Genomic DNA, 27,224 nt, shown 5'->3' with positions numbered 1-27,224 from the left:
AGGAGCTCTTTTCCTGATCACCCAGGGCATTCCCTTGCCTCGCTTCAGCGTTATTGGAATCTCCCTTTCCTGAATTCCCTGGTTTTCTCAATCTTGTTTCACTCTCGTGTTCTGGTAGAGCACATCCTTCAGCAGCCTCCTGGTTAAGACCCCCTTTAGCAGATTCATCTTTAAGACCTGCCTTGCGTGTAGAATCCGAAGACAAGGTGTCTACAGAGGGAAGCTTGAAGAACATCATCATTTAAGAAACTGTTCAAGAAAGAAGCTATACCATAGCACAGGGACCCCTGCTCAATGTCATGTGGCAGCCTGGAAGGGAAGGGAGTTTGGAGGAGAATGAATACATGTATACGTGTGGCTGAGTCCCTTTGCTGCCCACTTGACACTATCATAACATTATTAATCAGCTAAATTCCAATACAAAATTAAAAATTTTTTTAAATTAAAAAATAAATGTAATGTTCATGTTTATTGACAAAGAAAAAGATCTTTAAAACAAAGAAAGATGCTATACCAAAGACAAGTGGAAAGCAGTAGATAGAATGAGAATCGGAAGAGTATGATGTCTCATAAGCGAAGGAAGGAAAGAATTTTAAGAAGGAGGGGGGTCACCAGAGATGAATTATCAATTTCTCAGAAATCTCTTTGCTAAGGAAAAGACTATGACAAAGAGAGTGTGAACTTTTCTTAACCTTGAGGGCACTTTTTCTTTCTTTCTTTTTTTTTTTAAATTTATTTATTTAATTTTTTTATTATTAGTTGGAGGCTAATTACTTCACAACATTTCAGTGGGTTTTGTCATACATTGATATGAATCAGCCATAGATTTACACGTATTCCCCATCCCGATCCCCCCTCCCACCTCCCTCTCCACCCGATTCCTCTGGGTCTTCCCAGTGCACCAGGCCCGAGCACTTGTCTCATGCATCCCACCTGGGCTGGTGATCTGTTTCACCATAGATAATATACATGCTGTTCTTTTGAAACATCCCACCCTCACCTTCTCCTACAGAGTTCAAAAGTCTGTTCTGTATTTCTGTGTCTCTTTTTCTGTTTTGCATATAGGGTTATCATTACCATCTTTCTAAATTCCATATATATGTGTTAGTGTGCTGTAATGTTCTTTATCTTTCTGGCTTACTTCACTCTGTATAATGGGCTCCAGTTTCATCCATCTCATTAGGACTGATTCAAATGAATTCTTTTTAACGGCTGAGTAATATTCCATGGTGTATATGTACCACAGCTTCCTTATCCATTCATCTGCTGATGGGCATCTAGGTTGCTTCCATGTCCTGGCTATTATAAACAGTGCTGCGATGAACATTGGGGTGCACGTGTCTCTTTCAGATCTGGTTTCCTCAGTGTGTATGGAGGGCACTTTTTCTTAACCCTGAGAAATGCACATATTCCTTTTATGAGGAAAAAATTATTGGGGGCCTCCCTCCCCCATGTTGAGTTAAATTATTGTTCTGATGTTACTTAAATATGTAAAAACATGAAGCTTGTTTTAACCTCATTACGCTTATTGTTCTTATGTAAATAGAAATGAACAAATCTATAAGTTAAATGTTAGTAAAATTGTCAAATTAAATCAATTTAATATTGTAGATGATTCCCAAACCCTCCAATGCCCACGCCCCCTTCTCAAAGCCAAATTACTGATTTCATGTGAATGTGGTACAAGTTACCATAGTCAGTTTGGGTGTTGGCCTATGAACACCATTACCTTCTTCAGTTAACAAGTTTTCCCACCACTTTTCTCTGATTGAAGGACAGAAAAACTTATTTGCTGTGATCTTAAGTTATTTGGCTTTCATGTGACACAACCTCATTGCTCACATATTAAGTTGGCATCTGTCCCTTTGTCATCAGCCAATGTCATTCAAAACAGCACTGTTACCAACTAGACCAGTCTTGGGCAGTGAAATAAGATGGCATGACTCAGACACCAGGTGTTTATTCTTATGTTCGGATTCTTTTTTTTTTTTTAAATAAAAGATTTTCTTGAAATGAAATCTTCAGCGATAGAAACATGTATTAGGCTCTTTCTCCCCATGCTTATTACTCTACTTGAGGCTCAGATGATATGATCAATGAAGTGATCAAGTTCAAAGACAGTTTACGGGACCATATTCTCTGGAGCTGGACCTGTCATTGTGTGAAGTGAAAGTCGCTCTGTCATGTCCGACTCTTTGCAACCCCAAGGAATTTTCCAGGCCAGAATACTGGAGTGGGTAGCCTTTCCCTTCTCCAGGGTCATTGTGAGAAGCAATGGGATAAAAATAGAGCTGAAGTAGGAGAGATCTCTTGGAATGCTTTTCTTTCCATCAGAGTATGGAAGGGAGGACTTTCCTGGTCTGCTACTGCCAGGGGCAGTGCCTATCAGCCATTCTCCTTCCCTTTCTCTCTCCCCTTTTCCTTCCCTCTCTCCCTTACCCTGCACAATATCCCACCCCGCGGCCTTCAGCTCGAGAGCTGCCCAATTTCCAGCAAGATACACACATTTCACTGAGGGTAGGAATCATATCTCAGTAAAGAATGCTTTTTGCTTTGGTTATCCAAAAACCCAACAGTAATTTAATCCAAAAACCGTCTAGGGACTTTCCTGGTGGTCCAGTGGCTAGGACTCTACACTCCCAAATGCAGGGGGCTCGGGTTTGATCCCTGATTAGGGAACTAGATCCCACATGCCACAACTGAGAGTTCACATGCTGCAGCTAAAGATCCTGCAAGCCACAACTAAGGCCCGGTGCAGACAAATTAAAAGAGAGAGAGAGTGCCGTCTTAAAAGAAAAAAGTCTAATTTCTCACCTAGCACAGAAGTGTGGAGCTAAAGAGTGGCAAGACTTGGTTCAGCTGCTGAATAATGCCTTTCAGGCTACATCATCTGACTCCACTGCTCTTAGGATGTGTGCCATTATCTTTCTAATCTTTGCTTCATATTTGCAAGTGGCTGTTAAGGCTTCAGAAATCATATCCATGGCAGGAACAAAGGGACGAGGGTAGCGCTGATCAAGTTTTTGTTTTGCTTTAATAGAGAAGTAAAAACTTTCTCAGAACCACTGCCAGCTCTCTCCTGCTCTTGTCTAAACTATTCTGGGATAGCTAATATTTACCTTTTTTTTTTTTTTAAGTCTCTTTAGCCACCCTGGTGGCTCAGCAGTAAAGAATCTGCCTGCAATGCAGAAAATGCAGGGGATGGGAGTTCAATCCCTGGGTCAAGAAGATCTCCTGGAGTAGGAAATGCAGCCCACTCCAGTATGCTTGCCTGGAAAATCCCAGGGACAGATGAGCCTGGTGGGCTACAGTCCATGGGGTCACAAAGAGTTGGACACGACCATGTGACTGAGCGCGCACGCACGTATGCAGGCAGGCAAGTGAGACTGGTAATGGGTGTTGTTAGACCAACAATGTGTCAGCCACCGATGGTGACAGTTGCTGGATCATGCACCTTCTGTCTCAGAGGACAGACTTCCAAGCTGTGCAGGAAATTGTGTGACATTAATCATAGATGCTGGGAGATAAGCAATATAAGGGCTCAAGTTTAACTGTACGATTGTGATTAACACGGAGAATCGGGGTAGCTGAAATGTTGGAATATGAAGTCTGAAAGTATTTCAGAATGGAATCATGAGCTATGCTAAAAAAAATACCACAGATTTAGGGGGAAATCAGAAATTAAGAATGCAAAACAACAACAACAACAAACACCACCCTGAGAACCTTGTAAAAGATTCCAAAATAAAAAGATATTAAAATATATGTGTGCATATAATTGCAGAGAATATCAGGACGAGTCAGGTTATTTGAAGCCAAAGAGGAGAAACGTAAGTGTAGATTAAGTATACAAATTCAGGAATCGTTGTTTAGAAGTGGAGTCTTATTTTATGATTAGGGTCGTTTTTAAAATTGTTTTATTTTATTGGAATATAATTGCTCTATAATGTTGTGTTAGTCTCTGCTGTACAAGGGGAATCAGCTACATGTATACATATATCCCCTCCTTCCTGGGAGGGCTGCTGTCACCCACCCCCATCCCACCCCCCATCCCGTCCATCTAGGTCATCACACAGCACCAAGCGGAGTTTCCTCTGCTATGCAGCAGGTCCCATGATATACATGACAAAATTTTTGAGAAACTGATGAATAACTGCTTTCAATTCATGTAGGAACGACCACCCAAGGAAAACAGTATAACTGTCTTGTAATTAAACATGTTTGTAAGATGAATTTAAACCTTATTTTTAGGTCAGTCAGATTTATTGTTAAATAACTCTTGGGACACAGAAGCCTATTCAAATTTTGTAAGGTAAGAACAGTTGTCAGTATTCTGATTTTACAGAATTCATGTGATTATATGCATCCATTGAGAAGAAAAGATGGCACTTGTATATTTTGAGAGGACACAATTTTTGCAAAGTGTGTTAATTTGATTTATTCATCAAGTATCTAATAACCTCTCCCATGCTCCAGGTAAGCCCAGTCAGAGGCATTGCAGATGCAATGGTAAACATGAAGAACAGCCATTTAGGATGGTAGTGGAAGAAGGACAATGAAATAACCAACTATAATAAAGGTCACCAAATGGATGGGGCAAATATCTAATGGCAGTGTGGCATCTAGCACACACCCAGGGGAGTGCAGGAGAGGAGGGTCCAGGGAGGTCAGAGAAGGCTCTGGGGGTAAGTGTGTCCAAGGTGAGACCCAAGGATAAACAGGAATGAGCCAGAGAAAGGTGCTGGGCTTGGGAGAGGGTGGAAGCAAAGGTGTCCACTCTGAAGTAGGACAAGTTTCGGGGTGAGAAAATCAGAGAAAATGGGGCAGCTTGAAAGCAGTTAAGGAGACAAAGCTCTAAACTTGGAGTCTGGAGGCCTGGATTCCAGGCCTAGCTCTGTTCCATCTGAGACATACGTTGAGACCTGGGGAAAGCCACTTACATAGCAAGATCTCCTGGCGAGATGCATATTCTGATGTATTCAATTTCCACTTCTTGGCCTTCTGGACCACCTGTCCTGGCATTCTGGTGTCTTTTGTTTGTTTGGACAGATTCTGCCTCAGGTTTATTTGCACCAATAGCGCAGGAGGACCCCCGCACCTTGCACACGGCAGCCCAGCGGTCATACCAGCCCTCCTGTCCTCATGTGGCAGACAAAGGCCTCGACTCTGGAGGCTTTGTGGGGACGTGGGCACCTGTAGAAGCCTGAACTGGAGCCTGAGCTGAAGTTTGCTTGGGTTTGAGCCTTGGCCTGGGGCTTTGGCCGGCAGAGCCTGGGATATTTGGCAATGTGGGCATGAGCAGGTTTCTGGAATTTGGGGTGCACAACGCGGGCAAGGCTACGAGCTTGCGGCTGCTGCCCTTTGGGAACTCAGGCTTGAGTGTGATTCGCAGCCAGGATTAAGCTAAAAAATCTCATTGTTGAGCGTGTTAAATGGCATCTTAGGTGTCTGAAACCTGAATGAGATTTTCTTTCTATTCTTAGTACTGCGTTTTCTATTTTTAGGAAGTTAAATAAGCACCTCTCCACCCCTTAATCCTAAACACTTAATACCAGCTACTTACCTATGGCTAATGTAACAACCCGCAGAAAATTTCAAAAAATACAAGACACGATCTTCTGAAATAATTTCCCTTGGTACAAAACTTACTTCTCCTTGTTTTCTCTTGCCTTTCAAGTAATTAACCCCTCTCTTTTGAGCTTAAACTACGCAGTGTAAGATTCCTCTGTAGTCATTCCAAGTGGCAGGTAATAGTAATAATAAAAAACCCTTTATTTATACTGCATGTACTTGAAAGTGTCCTTTGGCAACCTGACGTGCCATGCCAGCAGCATTTCGTTTTAGTTGGGAATTAGGTGAACAGTAGTTGGGCCAACTCAGTGAATCATAAAACCTGCTAATTGGAGCTGGAAAATGGTTTTGGCTATGCCCTCACTCGTATTTAACGTCTTGATAAATTCTGACCCTACTGCTTGGACTCTGTTAAGAGAGGGAAAGCGATGCCCCTGTTATCACCTGATGCAAATATGCTCATTAGAAACCAGAAGATTTCCAATATTTAAATCCTTCTTTTCCTGAGTATCTTATCACAATCAAAAATTCAAATGCAAGTTATATGTGTGTGTGTGCGCGCCGTTACGTCAGTCGTGGCCAACTCTTTGCAACCCTGTGGATTGTAGCCTTCCAGGTTCCTTCATCCATGGGATTCTCCAGCAAAAGCTGGAGTGGATTGTCATGCTCTCCTCCAGGATACCTTCCTGATCCAGGTATCAAACTTGAGTCTCCTGCATCTCCTGCACTGAGAGTGGACTCTTTACCCACTGAGCCACCTGGGAAGCCTGCAGGTTATATATCTTTAATAAATACACAGATCTTAAAACTAGCTTGTTGACTTCCCGGTGGCTCAGATGGTAAAGTGTCTGCCTACAATGTGGGAGACCTGGCTTTGATCCCTGGGTCGGGAAGATCCCCTGGAGAAGGAAATGGCACCCCACTCCAGTACTCTTGCCTGGAAAATCCCATGCTTGGAGGAGCCTGGTAGGCTACAGTCCATGGGGTCGCAAAGAGTCGGACGGGACTGAGCGACTTCACTTTCTTTCTTTCTTTAAAACTAGCCACTACTTCACACTCTTGGAAGTTTCATTCCCTGAATCTGTTCCATTTTTCTCAATAAAAATCCAAATTAACACCTATTTTCTTGAAAACTACATTACTGTAGTGGCTTAACCTCAACTCTCCCCGGAAATAATGCAAGGAAAATATTTTAAAGAATAGGTAGTCTTTCAAGGGTGACAGTTGGTGTTTCAACACCTGCTTCTACACCTGAGGGTAAGAGATCCGAGGTGGTTAAATCTCAGTTGTTTGCTTAATCGGCCAGATTTCATACATAATCCTCTCTGGTGTTGTCTTTCACTTTTTCCATAAGGTGAAGTTAGCAAGACCTTTTCCACTGTGAGAGAGATTAAAATTGAAAAATTTGGTCACAGCTTTCTTGCCTCAGAAAAACAATGTTGCTATTCTTCAAAGGGTGATAGGAAATACATTCTCCCAGGGTTATAAAAGGGTTATTACTCGTCCAGTATTTTCAGGAAAACAGAAGGATCTATGTCTTAGGTGCTAAGCATTTATCCTCAATACTTATAGGTGTCAATCTAGTCCCTGCGAGAATTTAATGTTTTCTTAGATAATTTTCTTCCTTTAGTGGTAGAATAATTAAGTGCTTTTGTTTGTTTTTATCCTTTGGTTTATGGTATCACAGCAGAAAAACTCAAGTTTGACCAGAAAAGCTTTTGAAATGCCCTAGATGAGTTTTTTCTTAACTAAGGGAGCACCCCACTTTATCTAGTGGGATTTAGCAAATACAATCTGGTAGTAGAAGTCAAAGCAATTACCTTAAATTGATAGTGATTTAGTCTTTTAGACCTGTTTTTACATCCATTGCATCATTCAATATACAGCCTTGTGAGACACCGCATGGAAAGGAAAAAATTTCCAAAAGTCTATCTTTTCCCATCTGTTATCTCAACAATTAAGTGTGAAAGTCAACCCCTTCCTCCTACAGGGTGTTTGTTATCCAAACTTTTTTTTTTTGGTCGCACCACACGGCTTGGGGATCTTAGGTTCACGATTGGGAATCAAATCCTGTCCCCTAGAAGTGGAAGTAAAATTCTAACCACCGGACTGCCGGGGGATTCCCTGTTATCCAAATTTTGATCTCATAAATCTCTGACTTTAACTCCTTCACCTGAGCCACAAATGTACGTGTTCCTCATGACTCAGTTCTTGGTTCCTCTTTCTTTTCTTTAAATGATCTTTAAATTTTAAATTAATTAATTAATTAATTTACCAAAGATGCTCTTCCTTGGAGATCTTATTTACTTGCAGGGTTCCCTTCAATGATTACTTTCACAAGTTGACTTCTAAATGACTATCTTCAGAACTGACCTCTCTCCTGAGAACTTGACTTTCCAACTCTTTGCTAGACACAGTTCTAGACAGATTTCTTGGAAGAAGCTATAGCTTAATGTATCTCAACTCAAAGACATTAAAAGCAGTCTAAGGTCAGGCTCAGAGGCAAGTTTGTGTGTTTGAGCTGATGTTTGTCTTAATAAATTGCAAAAGCAAATCAAATAAATATAGATTTTCCACTACTTTATGTTCATCAGTTTTTTTCTATCCCTTAAACTTGGTCCTCAACTTTTAGGTCCTGTATGTTCAAAATCTGAAGATAGCCTAACACTATTTTCAGTAACCCAACGTTTCATAATGTATTCAAAAGGTTAAACAAACAGAAGTTGTGCTCCTCTGAAATGGAAATCAGTTTTCTTAATCAATTTGGTATTAGTCTTTAAAAATCACTCCTGAACAATGAGCTGGCAGGTGCAAGTGAATTCCACGCAGATTCCTTAAGGCTAGTGATTAGGTTAAATGGGTCTTTCAACACCAGGGTGCATTAAGGAAGCCAAAGGCCATGGATATTTGTCAAAGGTCATTAGAAAACGAAGTATAAGTTTAAGAAAAGATCCTAAGAAGTTTGGTCAATTCTAGGTGAATTCAGGAATTCTGGTCATTTTATGGGGACGTTAGAGGTAAATCCTGTAGAACTGGAGGGAACTTTTTGGGCTGTCATTTCCCTTCCTATGGCCTTACAAAGTTCTGGGATGATAATCAATCCACAATTCTAAAGTTCTGAAAGCCCGACTCTGGAGACTAGTGATACTCCGCTATGAGGACACTTCAACTCACTCCATCAACCTGAGCTCCCTGGCAAGCTATGACGTCGAGGCAGGAAAAGGTATCTCTTGTTCATTAAATGAACAGTCGAGGTGGTAAATATAAAATAAGAGATACACTTTGTTTGTTGCTCACTAACTGGGACGCAGACGTAGGTAAGATTGCACCGTGAGCGAGGGTAACTCAACTCGAAACAAAGGAACCGGAGACCCCGGGACACCTCTCCGCCCGCAGCCCCGGGCCTAGACCGCGCGCCGCGTGGGGGCGGGGGGCCGGAAGGGCGCGGCCCGAGGCGCGGTGGGCGGGGCCGCGGGCGGGGGCGTGTCCTCTAGGAGGCGGGGACAAGATGGCCGCCCTGGCCGCTCGGAGGACCTGAGAGGAGGTGGCGGAGGCCCCGCCCCCCGGCGGGAGGGCCGCTCTGTGCGCGCCCGCTCTATGATGCTTGCGCGCGTCCCCCGCGCGCCGCGCCGCGGGCGGGGCGGGTCTCCGGGATTCCAAGGGCTCGGTTACGGAAGAAGCGCAGCGCCGGCTGGGGAGGGGGCTGGATGCGCGCGCACCCGGGGGGAGGCCGCTGCTGCCCGGAGCAGGAGGAGGGGGAGAGCGCGGCGGGCGGCAGCGGCGCTGGCGGCGGCTCCGCCATCGAGCAGGGGGGCCCGGGCTGCGCGCTCGCCCCGTCCCCGGTGAGCGGCGCGCGCAGGGAGGGCGCGCGGGGCGGCGGCCGTGGCCGGGGGCGGTGGAAGCCGGCGGGCCGGGGCGGCGGCGGCGGCGGCGTCTGTGGCCGTGGCCGGGGCCGGGGCCGTGGCCGGGGACGGGGCCGGGGCCGGGGCCGGGGCCGCGGCCGTCCCCCGAGCGGCGGCGGCGGCCTTGGCGGCGACGGCGGCGGCGGCGGCGGCGGCGGCGGAGGCGGCGGCGCCCCCCGGCGGGAGCCGGTCCCTTTCCCGTCGGGGAGCGCGGGGCCAGGGCCCCGGGGACCCCGGGCCGCGGAGAGCGGGAAGAGGATGGACTGCCCGGCCCTCCCCCCCGGATGGAAGAAGGAGGAAGTGATCCGAAAATCTGGGCTCAGCGCCGGCAAGAGCGATGTCTACTACTTCAGGTACCGCCTTGGGGGGCGGCGGGGTCAGCCCGGGGTCGGGGGGTCAAGCGCTGACCTGGGTCGGGGGGTGTCAGCAGGACAGCAGAGGGGCCCGGGCCTTTGGCTTAGAGGTGACCCCCCCAGTCCCCCAGTGCAGTGACAGTCACAGCGTCCGAATGGTGCGAGCCCCTCGGAGGGCATCTCCACGGATAGGGGCCCGGGGAGTGATCGTTTGCGGGGAGAAAGACAGGGTTATTACGCCAGGGCTGACTGGTCCACCGAAGGGTTAAAAGAAGGTGCAATTCATCGAAACTATAAAACCAGCCACTGTTGGCCGCCGTCCCAAGTCCGTCCCAGATTCATCATCGCAAAGTGTTTAATCACGCACACGTGGAAGAAAGCCATCTATGACAGTGAAGCAGGTTTTAGTTACTTTGTTGGGATCCCGGGGAAGTGTCATACAAAGTCACCACTGGGGATGCCTGTAGTTTTCTTGGAACCGCCCTTGTTGTTGCAGAATTGACTCGCCTTTGGAAGCAGTGTGGTCAGTTGTCAGGCTCCTAGATCAGAGTGTGTCCCCCTAGGGGACAGTTGGCACTGTCTGGGGACGTTTTTGGTTGTCAAACCAGGGCAGGGGGGTGCTACTGACATGTAATGGGCAGAGACCAGGGATGCTGCTAAACATTCTGTAATACACAGGGCAGCCCTCACTGCAAAGAATTAACTGGCCCAAAATGTCACAAGTGCAGGATTGGAAATCTTGGTCCGAACGATGAAAGGTTTTCAGCTTGATGATGAATCCTGTGGTCATGCTGTCCCTGTCATTAGTTTGGATGACCCAGTAAGCTCAGGACAGGGTCTGTGGCTCTTGATACCAGTGGAATTTTCTTAAAAACAAATTTGCTAACTTTTCTTATAAACTGTCCCATTTCTAGACGAGAACATAAACATGTTATACTCAGTGGCTTGGAGAGCAGCGTTTGTGGGTTCGTTGAGTCATTTTCAGGGACTATACATAGGTGTTGGAGTAGTTGTCATCTGCCATTTAACCATCAGAGTGTGTTAGGAAGGATTTCCTGTTTTCTGACATCAAGTAGGTTTGATTCATTACCCATGGGAAAAGTGAGTGTGTGTGTGTGTGTGTGTGTGTGTGTGTATGTATGATACTCACACAAATGCACACACAAAATACCATGTTTATGAATTGAGAATACTCTTAAATAGATTTAAGAGGTTAAAAAATATATCTGTGTATATGTGCATATGTGTACATGTATACATACATCCAAGTATGATCACTACTGGCACAACATGTAAATACAAACACATTCCTGATGGTTGCTCAAATATATGGATGAGGAATTTTAGTAAAATTATTTCACCTTTTCAAGTAAAAAAAATGAAAGTGGTGTTGTTATTAGAGTTTATTTTGACATTTAATCTGAGACCACTCATCTTGAAATCGTAAATGATGCTTAGAAAGCTTATTTTAAACATACAAAGGTGATAATTGTGTTTTGTATTTCCCCATCATTACGTATTAAATTATGCTTTGGTAATACTAAGTTATTTTGGAGCAAATTGTTATTCCTCTCAGGCTCACTTGTTTCTTGCAGTGCTTTTCACGATTGTTCATTTTTGCATAGTCTTTCGTTAACAGCTCCTTTTGTTATCTTTCTAATCAAGTAGCATGCCTACACTTCTTCACGTGAAGTCTGTTTTGACGTCTTGTAGCCAGTGATGTTTGACAAGAATATTCTGTGTCTGGGATTGACCTCCGTGAGGAATGGGTGACTAGTCTGTTCTCAGTAGAGCATCTTCAGCTTTGAATTTCACCCCTTTTGAATTTTTCCTGGGGTATGCTTTGTTTGGTTTTGGGATGATATGTTTGTTCAAACTAACTTGGTTACTGCAGAGCCTTTGTTGTTGCAGTTCTTGCAGCAGCTGGAAAAGTTATTTCAAAAAGGCAGATTGCCGTAGCGCTCCTTCTGGCGTGTGCTCACCTTTGTGTATGGGTGTGTCGTCAACTTTTGACGTTAAATTTTTAATATTAATAGATTATTTTATGGTAGAAAAACTGATATAATCAATTTAAAAGTCTCTTTATGAGACAGTGCAGAATGATTTGCAGTTTTTTGTCTGTGCCAAATGAAAACACACGTTGAACAGATTTGTGCCACATGCACTTTGTCAGGGCTGGAGGGAGTGTTGTGTCTCATCGGTTGTCTGCTAGTTACACTACAGGATTTCCTTCTGAGAGGTTACGAGGCAGGAGGACCCAGACAGTGTGATGTGACGCCTGTGATACAGTGCTTCCTCTGACTTTGACTTCTGCTTTCAATGGTGGATGACGGAAGTTACCTACTCATATTAAAGGTGAACACGTAGGGCTTCCTTGCCGGTCCAGTGGTTAAGACACTGCCCTTCCACTGCAGGTGGCCTGCCTTCCATCCCTGGTTGGGGAGCTAAGATCCTACATGCTGCATGGCGTGGCAAATAAACAAAACAGCGAACGCACTATTTTTCAATCCACGGTGTCAGTGCTTTGTATATTAGCATCCCCACATACATGCCACTCATTAAAAAACCAATAACTCACAAAGTTCTGGCCATTATCTCTTAATAGGTGGGTGCGTTAATTCTTCCGTTGGTAATGTGAACACCTGCACGCAGTTGTTCACACAGATTCTAATAATGCTGACTCCTGATTTAGCTTGCCCCTGGGGAGATTGATTTAAACAAATCTGTGCCTGTTAACCGAGGGTGTGTCTTAACAGTTATTAACTGGACTGAAATTAAGCTCATTCGCGAAAGCCTCAAATTTTGATAGAATTTTTCTTTTTTTTTTTCCTCTTTCCTGAGATTGCCAGGTTCTAATAGGAAGGTGTGCCTCTGGTTGCCAGTTAAGCAGTATAGTTATGTCTTCTGTCAGGATTACTGGTAGTGCTGTGGCTGTTTGTATATTACCATCCCAAGTTTGTTTTCTAAAAGGGTGTGGCTTGATCAAGTGTTGGATCTATTGGTAGAGTTTCTGAAAAAGTTCATTGCCATCATAAGAGCCGATTATTTCAACGATACTTTTCTTACTGGTCTACTGATTCCTGTCATTTCTAGCTTTTGGTTCCATGCACTTGCAGATTTGTTTTTTTTGAAATATCGTTTTCCTTGGCAAAGGAACCTTTTAGTAGCTGCCTTATGCCTTTTTGAAAATCAGTTGTCTTTCTGTGAGCTCTGTATCAATATCTTATTGGGTTCTAGACTACTGGTTATAAGTAGGTTAAAGGCCTGAGAGTCAGGGTAAACAGCTACAGCTGCTGCCATAAAATATGATCTGGTTGGGTATTGGAAACAAAAGAGTAACCATTTTTGATTCTTGTATCAAATTATGATGCATTTACACTGGATCACTTCTATGAAAAGATAAAATAGAACCAGAGGACATTTGAAATAATCACTATGGAGCAGGTGCATGATGAGAGACTAAAGAGATTTCACCTTGATCTGGAAAGAAGAGGCCTCAGAGGCAATATAATTGAGAGCTTTAAGTCATGAGTGAGATGGTGAAGGTAGGAGTCTCTAGGGAAGGCAGCAGGGCCCAGGGGTGGAGAGGTTTGGAGTTGGTAGCCACCTCTGTGCAGCCTCGAGCATGTCACTTACTCCCCAGGGCCGTGGTTTCTCTGTTAATGACGTGGGTAGTGGGATTGTACCTGTACCTCATAGTGGACTCAATTCTAGAACACTCAAATAAATATATAGCTCTCTTAAAACTTTGTATATGTTTAAGGACTAATTAAAGGAAAACAGTTCATTAACTCAAGTTGTATGGACTGAACATATAAATAGGTTTTTAAAAGTATATAGAAGTAATCTCATTTGTTATGAAAGGCTGGTATGGTCTTTGAAGCCATGAATTCTGAATCATTGAGGGTATCAAAGTTCAAATAGGGCCTGTCCCTCCCTTTTCTTTTTTTTTTTTTTTTGGGTCTTAAAAATACAGACTTTTCTACACAGTCTTTGTTGGAAAAAACTAGCTCAGTGGACCAAGGGTCACAGTTCTTAATTGAAGTCTCATTGGTGTTCAGTTAACTGTTATTCGTAATATTTTCTTTCTGGTCATCACCATGGAGTTAAATGTGGCATCTCCTGTATTACTGTCTTGTTCATTTCCCTAGAACATGTCTTCCTCCCCGCTCCCCAGACACAATGCTAAACACACAGATGCTAAATAAGTATTTACCCATTGATAGGACACTGAAAACTTAGTGAAGCAGGCTTAAATGACTCCCTGGCCTTTCCTTTGTTGCTCTGCTGTGCGGTTATCTGCATTTTACAGGTGGCGGTCAGGCCAGAAGTTAAGTGCTGCTTGAGTGGTACTGCTAGGAAGTGCAGGGTTAGCATCCTGAAGCCGGTGCTTCACCCCGGGACTCTGAACCACCCTGCACTGCTGCTGCCTCGGGCCATCCCCAGCTGTATCCTCAAGCACCTTGACTTGGGCTTCCTTGGTGGCTCAGCCTGTAAAGAATCTGCCGGCAATGCAGGAGATGTGGGTTCGATCCCTAGGTCAGGAAGATCCCCTGGAGAAGGGAATGGCAACCCACTCCAGTATTCTTGCCTGGAGAATTCCATGGACAGGAGTCTGGTGGGCTACAGTCGTGGGATCAGAAACAGTCTACAGGGTGGAGCAACTAACACTTTCACTTTCAAGTATTGCAACATCTCATGCTTAATCTACTTTGTTAAGCTTGGTGTACCAGTAAACTAATGTATGTATTTACTGTTATGCTTGCATCCAGAAGTTGACAAGGGGTGCATTTTAAATCCTATTTTGTAGTGAAGCCATTGAACCAAAAGAATCTTCCAAGTTCTATGTAATATTGAAGGGGGAAAAAGTGGGAAAATAGTGATAAATTAAGCAAAAAGCTTTGTTTCTTTCAGAGTTGAGACACAGTGGAAATATACTACAGACCAGTTTTTTGAAAAAAGCATTTTTTTTTCCCCTGGGTAATAGAAGTGACCTTTTTGTTAAGAAATATTTCTCTTTCTCTTTTTCTTGTTCACCCTAGGATTGCCCCTCTTATTTATCAGATATTCAGATAGGCAACACATTACCTAAGAAGCCTTTTAAAAGCTTTCACTTAAATTGGAAGAAATCACGTTGTAACTTGCAGGCTCAGTGTGGTTTATGAGGTAGTTTTATATACTTCCTGCAAAAAGCTTTATTAGGTTTTCAGAATTGAGACCCAGTTGAAATGTTGGTCTGTAGACCCAAAAAAAAAAAAAAAAAAATCCTTTAGTTGGAGAAACAATATACAATATTTATTAAATGCTTATTGCATAATTGAAAGTTTGCCTTGCTTTTAGTTTCTTTTCTTGATAATGCTTCTTATCAAACTAATGTTAGCTTTTTCTGATTGAAGCCTGGATCCAGAAATAACGTAGAAATATAGAAAGCCTAGGCATGGTGGAAATTGCGCTCGGATACTTCTTTCTCGGCTGTACCATCACATCTTTTCGTGATGCGCCAGAGGGATTTTTGTTAGGTTGCAACCTTACCATCCGTCCTGCATCTGATTTTCGGAGTCTGACATGCAAAGTCTCACCTGCCAGGAGGCCCATGATACCTGTAGTGGAGGAACTACTTAGCTGAAACGGAACTGATACACATACATTCTAAAAATAATCTCCAACAGAAATTGATGTATGATCTTTTTTCAGATTACTTTTTTAAAAATTTCACTTGTGAGATTTAGTCACAATTTTTTTTCATAATTTAACTTTAGTTGGTGAAACAAGCAGGCTCTTTGCAAAGTTGGTGGTGACTTTCTTGTTTTGTTTTTGTTTTACGCTTTATAGTGGGACTAATAAAGATTCATAACCTTTAGCTTGTGTTTGAGGTTTCTCAGACCTGCAGGATGAATTAGAAATAAATCATCAGCTCTTTTTTCATGCACTTACTGTTTGGCTTGATAGAAATTCCCCTTGCAGCTCTTGTCTGTTGGTCTTTTGTTGGTGTTTGCCATTGCCACTAAGGAATAACTGGAAATTGAAAACGAAGTTTAACTTACTTCCTAAAAACTAAAACTTCTCAAGAAGGAGAATAGAACTATGAAATAGGGTGAAATTTAAATAATACATGTGGATCTTTTGATTTTGCCTTATCTTACTATAAAGTCAAATTCATTTGTTTGGAAACTGAACTGTATGTAAGCAGTATGTAAATGCAAATGATAGTAAATATAATTTAAAATTAGATCCTAAAATCAAATACTTATCGTTTGTCAAGAAGAATTATTAGTGATTTACAAATGTTAGAAAATCATCGTCCTCTTGATGATTTTTGAATAATATATCTTGGAATTCTTTTCCTTTTCTTTTTATAATGTCCTTAGAATTCTTTTTAACATGTATGCAGTGATGTATGTGTATCTGTTAAAAAAAAGAAAGATCTTTTCTGGAGGCCCCTAGTGGAAATGGGCAATAATACAAAAGTGGACATACGAAATACCTGTTTGCAACTTTTTACTCTTACATACTACAGATTGTAAATTTACTATGTCAGGTTACCATAGCAGTTTCTTAATGCTTTCTTTTCACTTCCATACTTACTTAAATACCGTGTTTGAAGTAAGTCTGTCCATAAATTGACTTGCATAGGACTGGTTTAATAGAAAAGTAGGGACTCTGAATCAGAAGATTGGGACTTGAGTCTTGCTTTACTGTTTTAACGTGGACAGATTTTTAAACTTCTGTAAGCTTCCAGTTCCTCATCTGTAAATCAGGGATAAGAATTCTGCTTCATGGAATTTTTTGAGATTAAATGAAAATACATTGAGGCATCCGGCATATATAGTAGGTGGTCAGATCAGTAAAATATTAGTTCCTTTTTCTTCACTTAATTATCCAACATAAATAGAAGTATGTGCTTGTTAATTATGTGATGGTTTCCAATATTTTATTGTATTTTGAAATGTGAATAGGGTAGAGCTTAGGTTATACATGTTCATCAGAGTTTTAAAAATATATTCCATTTTTTCCCCTGATTATAAAAATAACCCATGTTCAGTGTGGAAAATTGGGAAGATATTGAAGAGTATATAAAGAGAAATGACTGTCTTTATATAGTTCCAAAGAGAATCACTGTTACTATTTTGACATAATATTTTGACTTGCATCCTGCTTCCTGGATATGTTTGTGCACACACATATACACACACACCCCCACACACGTATTTATGTTCTTTTATAGTTGCTTTCATTTTGGAGGAAACCATAGATTAAAGCAAGCATAGTTAGTGTTAGTCGCTCAGTCATGTCAGACTCTCTGTGAGCCCGTGGACTGTAGCCCACCAGGCTCCTCTGTCCATGGGATTCTCCAGGCAAGGATACTGGAGTGGGTTGCCATGCCCTCCTCCAGGGGATCTTCTCAACCCAGGGATCCAACCCAGGTCTCCCACTTTGCAGGCGGACTCTTTACCATCTGAGCCACCAGGGAATGAATGAACTTAAAGTTCTTTTTAATGCGTATGCAGTGGTGTGTGCATTTCTTTTAAATGGCCTTTCCCAGGCACCCTTAGCCTCTTTTTAAAAGAATAATTTGTTTTTTTGGGTGTTCTTATCTACCTACATGTATTTTTTTTTTTATTATGGGAAAGTTCAAACATGTGAAAACAAGAGTAGATAAAGTGTAATGAATCCCTCATGTGCTTGTCTACCAGTTTTAACAATTACCAACTCCTGGCCAATCTTGTTTCATCTCTTTCCCCACCTTTCCCATTATATTTTGAAATGATTTCCAGATATGTTTAATTTCCAACATTTCCATAGCAGTGTTCAGTCCTTAGTTCAAACAAAATAACCGGTGTTTTTCCTTTTTCAGACAGTGAGTGCTTATGGCAGTGGGATAAGATTTAGGGAGAATTCTACATTCATTCATTTTTTATTTTTTAGTGGCCCACCCTGACTTTTTAACCATTTTCTTAACCATGATACAGAGATAATAGAATTTGCTACTAGTCATACACTCTTTGCATATAATTCTTGTTAAATAAATGCTAGTTTATGGAATGATTGGTACAGAATTCAAATTCTATTGAAGATCTTTCATACCACTTAAAATTGGGTGGTGATTCCTTAAATACTTAAGTTGAAGGAAAAGGTTGAATGTTGTCACATTTTATGAGTAGCCAAATTGTTAATATAATAAATTTTTGTCCTTACTGATACTTTAATTTTCCACCCCAAACCCCACCTCAGCTGTTAGGGAAATTATTTCATGCTCAAATTTACTTGCCTACACTCTTCATATTTTTCAAAAACTACTTTTTGATTTTTAGGGGGAGGACTCAGCCTGTATTCTTCAATGTGTATATTTAAAAATTGTTGTTATAGAACATTTCAAACATTCATAGAAGTAGAATTAAATAAAAAACTACCAAGTAGCCAGTTCAACAGTTGTCAACCTTGTTTCATCCATAGTCAGATCTACTACCCCTGACTCAGCCTTCATTGTTTTGAAGCACATTGGACATTCTGTCATTTCATTTGTTAAATAATTGCACTTCAATATGCTGTTGGGAGAAGGCAATGGCACCCCACTCCAGTACTCTTGCCTGGAAAATCCCATGGATGAAGGAGCCTGGTGGGCTGCAGTCCATGGGGTCACTAAGAGTCGGACACAACTTAGCAACTTCACTTTCACTTTTCACTTTTATGCATTGGAGAAGGAAATGGCAACCCACTCCAGTGTTCTTGCCTGGAGAATCCCAGGGATGGAGGAGCCTGGTGGGCTGCCGTCCATGGGGTCGCACAGAGTTGGACACGACTGAAGTGACGCAGCAGCAGCAGCAGCAGCAGCAGCAATATGCTATTTGTGAAGATAGAATTTAAACTTGTAGAAGTTTTACAGCTATACAGAGCTCAGTATTTCAAACTAGAGTGCAAGAGATGCCAACAGGTAATTCATGATTATTTACATAATTCCTTTTGTTAATACTTTGTTCTGTTAAGGTTTTACGGAGGAGGCAAAGGATGGATTGGGCTTCCCTGGTGGCTCAGTGGTAAAGAATCCGCCTGCCAGTGCAGGAGACAGTTCAGTCCCTGGGTCGGGAAGATCCCCTGGAGAAGGACATGGCAACCCCCTCCAGTTTTCTTGCCTAGGCCCATTGGCAGAGGAGCCTGGCGGACTGCAGTCCATGGGGTTGCAAAAGAGTCTGACACTACTCAGCCACTAAACAACAGTGAGGTGGATTAATGTTTCTGGACTCTTGGGAATTCGGGGTGGAGACATGCATGCTGGACCAATAAAAGGCATGGTTTGTATAGGGCTGAAGAACGAAATCATTCAGCCTGTTGATTCAGAATAGACTTGAATAAACCAGTATGGCAGGGGCAAAAGTCACTGGGTTTGAGGAGTGCAAAGTAGGTTGAAAGGTTAAGAAAAGATTAAAGGAAAAAGAATCTCAGATGCAGGGCTAAGATGTTTCGCTCGCTTTTGCTATTGGGTTGAAGTCCATTGAAGGCTTTTAAACTGGACCTGGGGTGATAGTGGTATTTGAGGAAGAGCAGTCTGGAAGGTTTAGGATGCAAAGAAGGTTTAGGATGCGAAAGTGAGTAGAAAGTCAGCCTGCTGTAGTGATTGAGACTTAAGGTGATGAAGACCTGATTTAGGCAGTGGCAGTGGAGGTGGAAGAGGAAGGATGGGGTCAAAGGTGATTAGGAAGGAACTGGATTTAGTAATTGATCAGAGATAGGAGGTGATAAGTAAGATACTAAGTAGATAACTTCTGCCTGGGCCAAACTGTAGAGTGGGGCTGAGGATGGTTCATTTTAGGAAAGGCCTACACCTGAAGTTTGGGAGGAAAGGAGTTGAGGGGGCCTGGGAGCTGACTCTTAGATAGATTTTCCTGTGTGTGTGTCATGTGGTTTGGGGGGAAAAAATGGTATATATTTTTTCAAATTAATTGGTTTGGCAGTTTTCTGATTGTGCTGAGGTACAAAAAGATCATTTTAATTTCAGAGTTTTAATCTTAGCTAAAATTTGACTTCTGGAGACGATTGTTGTTTCATGTTAGAGAAATCTTTCTTTCAATACTTAAACTTTTGTAAGTAACAAGTAAACTTGAACACTTAAAGGGATTAGAAAAAATAGAAAGTTGATTATTTTTTTATTTTCAGCCTTTTCCGTTGCTGTAGCTTATAGGATTCTTGTTATCCCCCACAAAGCCCTTCCTGAAGTCACTGGAGAGTGGCGAGCCTCGGGTCTTGCTCTCGAGCCCGGACCTAGCCGCGTGGCTGTCCGCAGTGCCCCTTGCTGTCTCAGGCCAGTCTGTCTTCCTCGGCTCTGAGTTACCGCCTCCCCCACAGGTCATCCTGGTGCAAACTGGTTTGAAGAGCTAGCTGTGTTTGCTCAGACCTCCGGGCCCCTCACAATGGTTTGACTGAAGCATCACGATTATCCGTGTTACCAGCGTAACCTGAAAACACGTGTTCTGCCCTGTCACTTTTCAGGGCCCAGTTGCACGTGCGGTCTTCAGAAGAGTTAATTCTCAAATCATAGACTGGCAGTCGTCTAAGGCGATGTGGGAGTCGATAGACTGACATCATGGGAGTACTACTGAGCTTTTCTTTCTTTTTTTTTTTAATGTATTTCTTTTTTAGACATTATTTATTTAAGTTTGGTTGTGCTGGGTCTTCCTTGTTGCCCGCAGGCTTTCCCTGCCTGCGGCGTTGGCAGCTACTCCATTGCACGGTGCGGGCTTAGGTGTGTGGGCCCTGGCGCAGCTCCCAGGCCCTGGAGCGTGGGCTCAGGAGCTGAAGTGCACAGGATTAGTTGCTCCACCGCATGTGGAATCCTCCCAAACCGGGGATCAGACCTGTGTCCCCCGCATTAGCAGGCGGATTCTTACCAGGGAAGTCTGGGAATCCTGCTGAGTTAAGGTGGCTGTTATTTACGTCTTTCTGGGATTTCAGTAAAGTTTTTTTAGATTTGAAAGTCAGATGCCAAATAAAATTTTCTTTTTGATAATCTATAGTTAGAAACTTCTCAGGTAGAGTTAGGTTTAAGAAGTGCTTTAAATCAACTGTACTTTAGTAAAAAAAAAAAAAAAAAAGTTAAAAAAAAGTTGCTTTAAGCAGCTTAATCAAAATGAAAGCAAGCAAAGACAATTCAAGTGATGGAATGTTCTTATATGAACTGGGAAAATGTAACTCATGCTTTTGATTTTCATTAATAATTACTTTTCTTCAGGGTATTTAGTGGGGAGGACAAGGAGAGGTGAGATCACAGGTCGGCTCAGGATAGGCAGATCTAGGGGGCGGTTGGCAGGGAATTTTTTTGTGGTTGAAAGTGAAATACTAGTATTTCGTTATTGGGACTAGAAGTAATCGCTTTGGGCAGAGAAAACTGAAAATGACTAATATCCTTCACTAGTCTACTAGAGTTTTTTTTTTAAGTAATTTCCCTGCCTTGCAGTTTGATGCTTTTAGAATAAAAGCTTAGTCACGTTAAGTCCTGGGGTGTCTGACTGTTAGTGACAGCAGCCATCTTGGAGAGCAGGCAGACGATGACCGAGTCACTCCAGGGACCCACCGTCATTCTGTTTATCTAGCCCTGACTTCCTCGGCCACACTCAGAGTCGTTTGGCTGCTGTGAAGATGGTCCCCACCTGACGGACAGAATTTCTGCTTCACCTTAAGCTCCCGTGGGCCTTGCCTTTCTAAATAGGCTTGCCTTGGTCTCCTGCAGAGGAAGGTCCCTGGTCTTGAAATCCGCTGGGGCCTCCAGGTTGACTTTCCTGAAAGCCCCGAACACAAGCTCTGGCAGTTATGGACAGGAAAACAGCTTGTGCTGTATTCTGAAGGCAGCAGTGTGTGAGACCAGTACTTAGGGCTGTGGAGTGCACATGCTTATAATCTTGACGTACGTCAAGTTGTTAGCAGAATCTTGTTTACCAGTAGCTGGAGTATCTGGTTATAAGGATGGTGTGGCTATTACAGCTTAATTAAAATTAATTGTAATTATATTCAAGTGACATAATAACAGGGTACTCTTTACCAATTTTTCACTAACTTGGATTTTTTTTTAGTAGTATTTCCTTTGTTATGTAGTGTCAGATTAACCATGAGAAGATTTTCCAGTTCAGTATTTTAAATTCCAGGCAATATATTAATGTTTTAAATAAGCATAGACTTTTCTGTTCCATTGTGTGTGAATGAAAGCCATGTTCTTAACTATTCAGCTGATGTTGTTCAGTCACTGAGTCATGTCCAACTCTTTGCAGCCTCGTGGACTGCAGCACGCCAGGCTGTGTCCTCCACTATCTCCCTGAGTTTGATCAAATTCATATCCATGGAGTCGGTAATGCTGTCTAACCATGTCATCCTCTGCTGCCCCTTTTTCCTTTTGCCTTCAGTCTTTCCCAGCATCAGGGTCTTTTCCAGTGAGTCTGCTCTTCACATCGGGTGGCCCTTTGGAGCTTCAGCTTCAGCATCAGTCCTTCCAGTGACTATTCGGGGTTGATTTCCTTTAGGATTGACTGGTTTGGTCTCCTCCCTGTCCAAAGAGACTCTCCAGAGTCTTCTCCAGCCCCCATAGTTTGAAAGCATGAGTTCTTTGGCACTCAGCCTTCTTTATGGCCCAACTCTCACATCTGTACATGACTACTGGAAAAAGTCATAGCTTTGACCACGTGGCCCTTTGTTGGCAAAGTGAAGTCTCTGCTTTTTAATATGCTGTCTAGGTTTGTCATAGCTTTCCTTCCAAGGAGCACGCATCTTTTAATTTCATGGCTGCAGTCATTGTATGCATAGATTTTTTTTTTTTTTTTTTTTTTTTTTAGCCCAAGGGATTAAAACGTCACTGCTTCCGCTCTTTCCCCTTCTGTTTGCCATGAAGTGATGGGACCAATACCATCTATCTTAGTGTTTTGAACGTTGTTTCAAGCCAGCTTTTTCACTCTCCTCTTTTCACCATTTTTGCTCTCAGAAGTTACTTTGTTTAATACTAGCCTATGTAAGTTTTGTTTGAGAGTTTTAATAAGGGGCATCGTAATTTTGGGTTGTTTGACTAATCAAGGAAATGTGTAGGATTGTAATAAAGTAGAATTGAGGGATAGTAGAATTATTTCTAACTGGGCTTGCAGAATCACAGATGACTTCACAGTTGCAGTGACATTCTACCTGGGCTTGGAGGATTTAATAGTTTTATGATAGGCAGAATATTGGTTATGTTCACCCTTCCTCCTGGAAAGACATAGCTGGAAGTCAAAGCTACATGGCGTATTTTTGGTGACGTTGAGTTTAGAATGTGGGGTGTCTTGACGACTGGTAGGAAAAAGTCAGGGAAAAGTACTTGATCAGTTGGAAGGTTTTTGATGTTTTACTAAGAAGGCAAAGCTGTTGTGCCAGCATTGAAGAGTCTCTGAGCATTTAGAACTTGGTACTGGCCGTGTGGGCTGAGGGATGGTGCCCTGAACACTGTGTGTGGCCTTCTAGCCGGAAGATGAGTTGCTGGGTAGACAGTGATGCTGCGACAGATGATGCTCCAGAGGATCAGGTTGGGGGTGAAGATCGCAGTGGCCAGAGGTGATTCAGGTTCAGACAGTGTTGAGGGTCGTGTGCTGTTTCATTCCGTGATGCTGACCATGTTGGGACATCTGGACTAGAATGGGAGTTGAGTTCGTTTACACATCAGCGTATATTCTCTCCTCCTCTGGGCTCTGGTTGCTCTCTGCTTCCTTCTATTCTGTTACATACTGGTCTTAACTGGCTGTTATCTTCATCTGTGGGCTGAATTCTATACCTTGAATTGTGTTTCAGGAATAGCCACGTCATGTGATTGTGGAAAAAGAAGGTTGATACGATCTTCAGCTGTCTTGAGGTCTGTGGCGGCTGGTGGAGTCTGTGGCAGACTGGGGTGTGTTGCTTCCGACTTGACCCCGAGAGAAGTTTTTGCTATTCCAGGCAATTGTAAATTGCTTGGTTTTCCAGCATTTTCTCTTTTGTCTCTGGGTTGAATTATTTTTCTTTTATTGTGGTCATTTGGTGCAAGGTTAAGTTCTCAATATGACATGTTGGCTTTTTTGAGAGCTTTTCTAGAATTCTCACAGTTCTTTTCTGGTGTTACAGCTCACTGAAGTTTATTCTAGCACATTTGGTTCAGAAAATTTATTAGATAAGACTTTGGGGCGTTCTTTCTCTAAATTTTTTCTTACAGTTTGGTGCCACATGGGAAATTTTTTTGTTTTTGTTTTAGGAAAGACTTGTTTAGTTCAAGCTCTGTATAATTCTGACACTTTTGTAATATTCCAGCTTTGACAATTTTTTTTTTTTACAAAAAGTAAGTTCTTGATACACTTCTCTCAGATAGGAGTTAGGCTCACAAAAGTCATGTAAGCATCATACAAACACATTTGTAAATGTTTACCTTAGTTTTTCTCCTTTTAGTAAATTAGGGAGCATTTATTATTGTCAGAATTCATTTTTTTTTTCCTGTTGTGTTTTGAGTTCAAATCGGTAGCCCAAAGGTTATATGGATTACAGGTGGTGTGTGTGTGTGGGGGTGTGTGTGTGTGTGGTGTGAGAGTGTGTGTGTGTCTGTGGGGTGTGTGTGTGGGGTGTGTGAGAGTGTGTGTGTGTTGTGTGTGAGTGTGTGTGGTGTGAGAGTGTGTGTGTGTGGGGTGTGAGAGTGTGTGTGGTGTGTGTGGTGTGTGTGTCTGTGGGGTGTGTGTGTGGGGGGTGTGAGAGTGTGTGTGTGAGTGTGTGTGTGTCTGGTGTGTGGTGTGTGTCTGGTGTGTGTGGGGTGTGTATGGTGTGAGTGTGTGTGTGAGTGGTGTGTATGTGGGTGTGGGTGTGTGTGTCTGGGGTGTGGGGGGGTGTGAGAGTGTGTGTGTCTGGGGTGTGTGTGTGGTGTGTGTGAGTGTGTTTGGGGTGTGTGTGTGTGTGGTATGAGAGTGTGTGTGTGTGTCTGGTGTGTGGGGGGGGTGTGTGTCTGTGGGGGGTGTGTGTGTGAGAGTGTGTGCGTATCGTGTGTGTGTGTGTGTGTGTGTGTGGTGTGTGTGTGGTGGGTATGTGTGTGTCGTGAGTGTGTGTGTGTGTGGTGTGAGTGTGTGTGTATGTGAGTGGTGTGTGTGCATCTGTGGGGTGTGTGTGGGGGTGTGTGTCTGGGGTGTGGGGGGGTGTGAGAGTGTGTGTGTCTGGGGTGTGTGTGTGGTGTGTGTGAGTGTGTTTGGGGTGTGTGTGTGTGTGGTGTGAGAGTGTGTGTGTGTGTCTGGTGTGTGGGGTGTGTGTGTGTCTGTGGGGGGTGTGTGTGTGTGGGTGTGAGAGTGTGTGCGTATCGTGTGTGTGTGTGTGTGGTGTGTGTGTGGTGGGTATGTGTGTGTCGTGAGTGTGTGTGTGTGTGGTGTGAGTGTGTGTGTATGTGAGTGGTGTGTGTGCATCTGTGGGGTGTGTGTGGGGGGGTGTGAGAGTGTGTGTGTATGTGGTGTGAGTGTGTATGTGAGTGTTTGGTGTGTGTGTGTGTGTGTGTGTGTGTTTGGCTGAGCTCCACAGCATGTGGGATCTTGGTTCCTCTGCCAGGGATCGAACCCGGGCCCCGTGCAGTGGAAGCGTGGAGTCTTAACTGCTGGACCACCAGGGAAGTCCCTAAGTGTGCTTCTAACAAGGACTGTTGCCTCAGAGCAGTTTGTTTTGAAGCTCTTTCTGGCTACCGTTGGCATTCTGTGTGTGTAATATGGGAAAACATCTCAGAAGTCAGTCTGGAGCGCGGGTGAAAGAGGAGCCGTTGGCAGTGTGTGCGTTGCGCTCTGCGTGCCCCTTGGGTTGGGGTTCTGTCCGTGGTTGCTGCGTGAGTGACCAGCGGGATGACCTGTGTGAACATCCGTCATGTGTTCCAGCAGTGTATCTAGGGGTGGTATGGGAGGTGACAGACACGCTGTCTCTTTCTTTAGGAAGTTAAAAATTTCCTTTAAAACTTTTAGTATTTCTTTGGAAAAAAAATAAACATGTAAAGCCATGATGTGATACTAATTGGGAGCAGAAAGGCAGGCATGAAGAAAAGGTTTGTGTAGCGATCTGGGGTATATATTGTTGCCTTTTGTTTGCCAATTAATTAATTAATTGTTTGCCAATTAATGTTATCTTTCTTCTAGTCCGAGTGGTAAGAAGTTCAGAAGCAAACCTCAGTTGGCAAGGTATCTGGGAAATACTGTTGACCTCAGCAGTTTTGACTTCAGAACTGGAAAGATGATGCCTAGTAAATTACAGAAGAACAAGCAGAGGCTGCGGAACGACCCTCTCAATCAGAATAAGGTTGGTCGGCCAGACGCTCTCCCTGAAGCCTCCTGCATTGCTCTGTGTCACTGGAGTTTTGGTTGTCTGAATGTCCCAGTTCGGTTTTTTTTTTCCCTTCCTTCTCCCCCCTGCAAAGCATTTTGATTTAATAAATCTGATTAATTTTCTGGTAGTTGGCTTACAAAGAGAGAGAGCCTAAGTAAAGATGTTGAAAACAACATTTCAGTATCTCCCTAGGCCAACGTATGTCACACTTCGTGCCCATTGGGACTGTTGACAAAAAATTTCTCTGTTGATGTTAATTGTCTCCTTTTTTCCCCCCCTTAAAATAGTTTGTGTTGCCCATAAAGAGGCAAAATTTTATTGTGGTGCTAGTACCCTTACTTACCATATAGTTTATTTATACATCCCTTTTAATATTCAGGATCAGGATTTGAGAAAGAACAGTTTTTATTTTGACTTTTTGATGGTGTTGGAGAGTAATATTCTTTAGGAATAATATTCACATTCTAATACTGTGGAGATTTTTCCATTAGCTCTTACTCTTAGTGAGTTGCTTAGTTGATGATTTATCATATAAGAATTTACATGAGTAGCATTTGAATTATGCTAATTTAATTGTATTAAAGCCCTCAATATCTTTATAAGGAAAGTGCTGTACCTCCCCTTGTCCCCCAAACAGCTAATCTTATAAACCTTTTTTATTTTCCCCCCAGTTTTTTTCCCTCTAAATTTCAGAGAAACACGTGTGTATGTGTTACCACACGATTGTCTCACACTGACCGTGAAAGTGGTGGAGGGAGAAGGAAGGACTTCTCTTTGTAGGGACATGACTGGTGTAGGCCTGCGTGGCCCCTGGGAGCGCTGCGTTCGCCTGAGGACCTGGGAGCCCACGTGTCGGGGGGCGGGCTGTGGGTCCAGGCAGGCGTGCGCTCATGTTCTGGCTCTGCCTCTTCCTAGCTCACACAGTCACTGGCACCTTGATTAACCTCTGGTGGCTTCAGGTTTCTCATCTGTAAACTTATGATCATAAGATCTTTCCCTTAGCATTATTGTGAGCAGTAAATAGGAGTTTCCGTGAAGTCACCTAGCATGTTCCTTTCCTTTTCCCCTTATAGCTTCCTGAGCACCA

General features: G+C 43.1%; 1 protein-coding gene and 1 long non-coding RNA gene across 5 annotated transcripts in view; both read left to right on the top strand.

The window, feature by feature from the left end:
• The first annotated feature begins 9,263 nt into the window (after positions 1-9,263).
• The window catches only part of MBD2 (methyl-CpG binding domain protein 2), a 65,314-nt gene continuing 47,353 nt past the window's right edge, over positions 9,264-27,224 (top strand). The window contains exons 1-2 of the mRNA XM_061130792.1: positions 9,264-9,826; positions 25,951-26,110. Coding sequence (XP_060986775.1) covers positions 9,279-9,826; positions 25,951-26,110 — 708 coding nt within the window. The 5' untranslated portion in view covers positions 9,264-9,278. The remainder of the gene's footprint in view (positions 9,827-25,950; positions 26,111-27,224) is intronic.
• Positions 9,887-18,290, top strand: LOC133047539 (uncharacterized). Of its 4 annotated transcripts, none has more exons than XR_009690768.1 (3): positions 9,887-10,646; positions 10,741-10,898; positions 11,495-18,290. It is a non-coding gene; the product is annotated as an uncharacterized LOC133047539 (long non-coding RNA). The 4 variants fall into 4 exon arrangements; XR_009690767.1 differs by having other exon boundaries at positions 11,492-18,290; XR_009690769.1 differs by having other exon boundaries at positions 10,741-13,371; positions 14,139-18,290.

The sequence above is a fragment of the Dama dama genome, chromosome 27, assembly GCF_033118175.1.
Source record: "Dama dama isolate Ldn47 chromosome 27, ASM3311817v1, whole genome shotgun sequence".
NCBI classification, from domain to species: domain Eukaryota; kingdom Metazoa; phylum Chordata; class Mammalia; order Artiodactyla; family Cervidae; genus Dama; species Dama dama.
Note: the sequence above shows the minus strand (reverse complement) of the source record. Positions and strands in the feature narration are given on the sequence as shown.